We start from the raw sequence: 2,050 nt of genomic DNA, 5'->3' as shown, positions 1-2,050 counted from the left end.
AAAATACAAACTCATCTACATCCTATTTAAATTGGATCAGGACATAGGTAAAGTATAAATTGGATCAGATCAGGACAAACTCCTCTACTTGGAAAGAGGTAAAGTTGTTCTCTTTCTCTAGAAAGTATTAAATTTCGGGTTTGGGGTTCCATTTGTTTGTGTTTTTTTTTTGCTAGGAAAAAAGAAAATTGTGGGGTTTAAATAGAAAATATCTTTTATTTCTTATTTTATTAGTTTGTGGTGTATTTAAGGGTAGTTTGGGAAGATAGTGGGGTTTTCTTAAAAATTGTAAAAATTTAAATTAAAAGATGGGGTAAACTTAGAACATGAGGTGAACTAAGAGAAGTGTGGGGTTTAAATAGAAAATCTCTTTATATTTGACCCTTTGACTTGGGGTTTAGGTTTTCCCTCTTCTACGGTTTGACTTGGGGTCTTCGTCTTCTACGATCTCGATCTCGATCTCTCTCTCTCTCTCTCTCCGAGCATCAGCAGCAGCGCAGCCACAATGGCCATCAGCATAGTAGACTATGAACTGCCATACGACAGCCACAATGAGTACGACGTGTCGTTTCACGGCGATCGGATCCACACTCTGGTCACTCACAGCTCGTCCATGGTGGATTCATGGCTCGCCCAAACCAACCTCCAGTCCCGAATCGTAGGGCTTGACGTGGAGTGGCGCCCCAACTTCAACCGTTCGATCGAAAACCCAGTGGCCACGCTGCAGCTCTGCGTGGGCCCCGATTGCCTGATCTACCAGCTCATCCACACCCAGCACATTCCCCAGGCCCTCTACGCCTTCCTCGCTAACCGTAGCTACACATTCGTCGGCGTAGGCATCGACAGCGACGTAGAGAAGCTCCTCATTGACTACGGGCTGCACGTGGCCAATGCGGTTGATCTTGCGGTTTTCGCAGCGGATAGATTTGATTCGAGGGAGCTGAGGAATGCTGGGTTGAAGGGATTGGCCAGGCAGATGCTGGGGAAGGAGGTTCAGAAGCCCAATAGGATCACCATGAGCAGATGGGACAATCAGTGGCTTACTTGTGACCAGGTTCAGTATGCTTGTGTTGATGCTTTTCTTTCCTTTGAGATTGGTAGGCATTTGAATGTTTGAAATATGGGTTTTCTTTTTCTATGTCTAAGGATTTAGGTAGTGGGTTTTTAGATTGCAGGAGCTTTGGTAGTGGAATTGTTTCAAATGGGTTTCTTTATCTTGTTGGGAAACTTTAGAAATTGGGATCAGCATGCTGGTTTTACTTTCTATCTAATCAACCAGAATTTAGGGATTGGATATTATTGTACTTTTGCTATTGAAGTCTTGTATGCACTTACTTTTGAGCTTGATTATAATGGCTTTGGTTTTTTCATGTGAGAGAAAGTTGTAACTTTTGATATTAGTTGGATTGATTGGATTGGATTTGGATCCTATTGAAAGCAATATGCACAGTTTGTAATGTGTTTATGCTGCAATAGTTTCTTTCTGTAAACATTGAATCTGTGCCTTTTACTTGATCACTACAAAATAGGAATGATTATATTCTCCCTGGTGATGATTATTATGGGGATAATGTATTCAGAGCAACTCCAGAATGCTCTGATTAGGAATTCCCACTAGAGCACCCTTAAGTTTTTCTAGTGGTTGGTTTGGTAGTGTTAGTAGATTTTCTCATTGTATTATTAACCAAAGAAAAAGAGCCTAGCCCAGAAGAAGAGAATAATACTGTACAAAGGCACAAGATGAAATGCCTAAGAAAAACCCAAAAGGGCAAGGCAGAGAAAGAACCGAGCTATTATTTGGTTACATATTTTGAGAGCTTGGATCTTCCTTTATTTGGTTTGCTCTACTTTATCATAACAGTTGAAACCACTAAAGGCTGTCCTAAAATATACATTTACTAGCATAAAGTAGCAGAACCTTGCCCCTATTGATCTGTTGATGCTTTGTGTGTGTTAAGCAATATATATAGATAGATATATCTATCCACTTTTCACATTTTAGTTTTAGCTTCCAAGTTTTAGTGTAAATGCCTCACTTAGAGAATGGTCA

General features: G+C 40.4%; 1 protein-coding gene across 1 annotated transcript; it reads left to right on the top strand.

Moving 5' to 3' along the window:
• Positions 1–393: 393 nt before the first annotated feature.
• LOC110755527 (3'-5' exonuclease) lies at positions 394–1,370 on the top strand. Its single transcript, XM_021956756.2, has one exon. It carries the CDS (start codon positions 506–508, stop codon positions 1,115–1,117), a length of 612 nt encoding a protein of 203 aa, XP_021812448.1. The 5' UTR covers positions 394–505; the 3' UTR covers positions 1,118–1,370.
• Positions 1,371–2,050: the final 680 nt, after the last annotated feature.

The sequence above is a fragment of the Prunus avium genome, chromosome 7 (genome assembly GCF_965620075.1).
Source record: "Prunus avium chromosome 7, drPruAviu1.hap1.1, whole genome shotgun sequence".
NCBI lineage: Eukaryota > Viridiplantae > Streptophyta > Magnoliopsida > Rosales > Rosaceae > Prunus > Prunus avium.
This window is presented reverse-complemented; position numbering and strand designations above follow the sequence as displayed.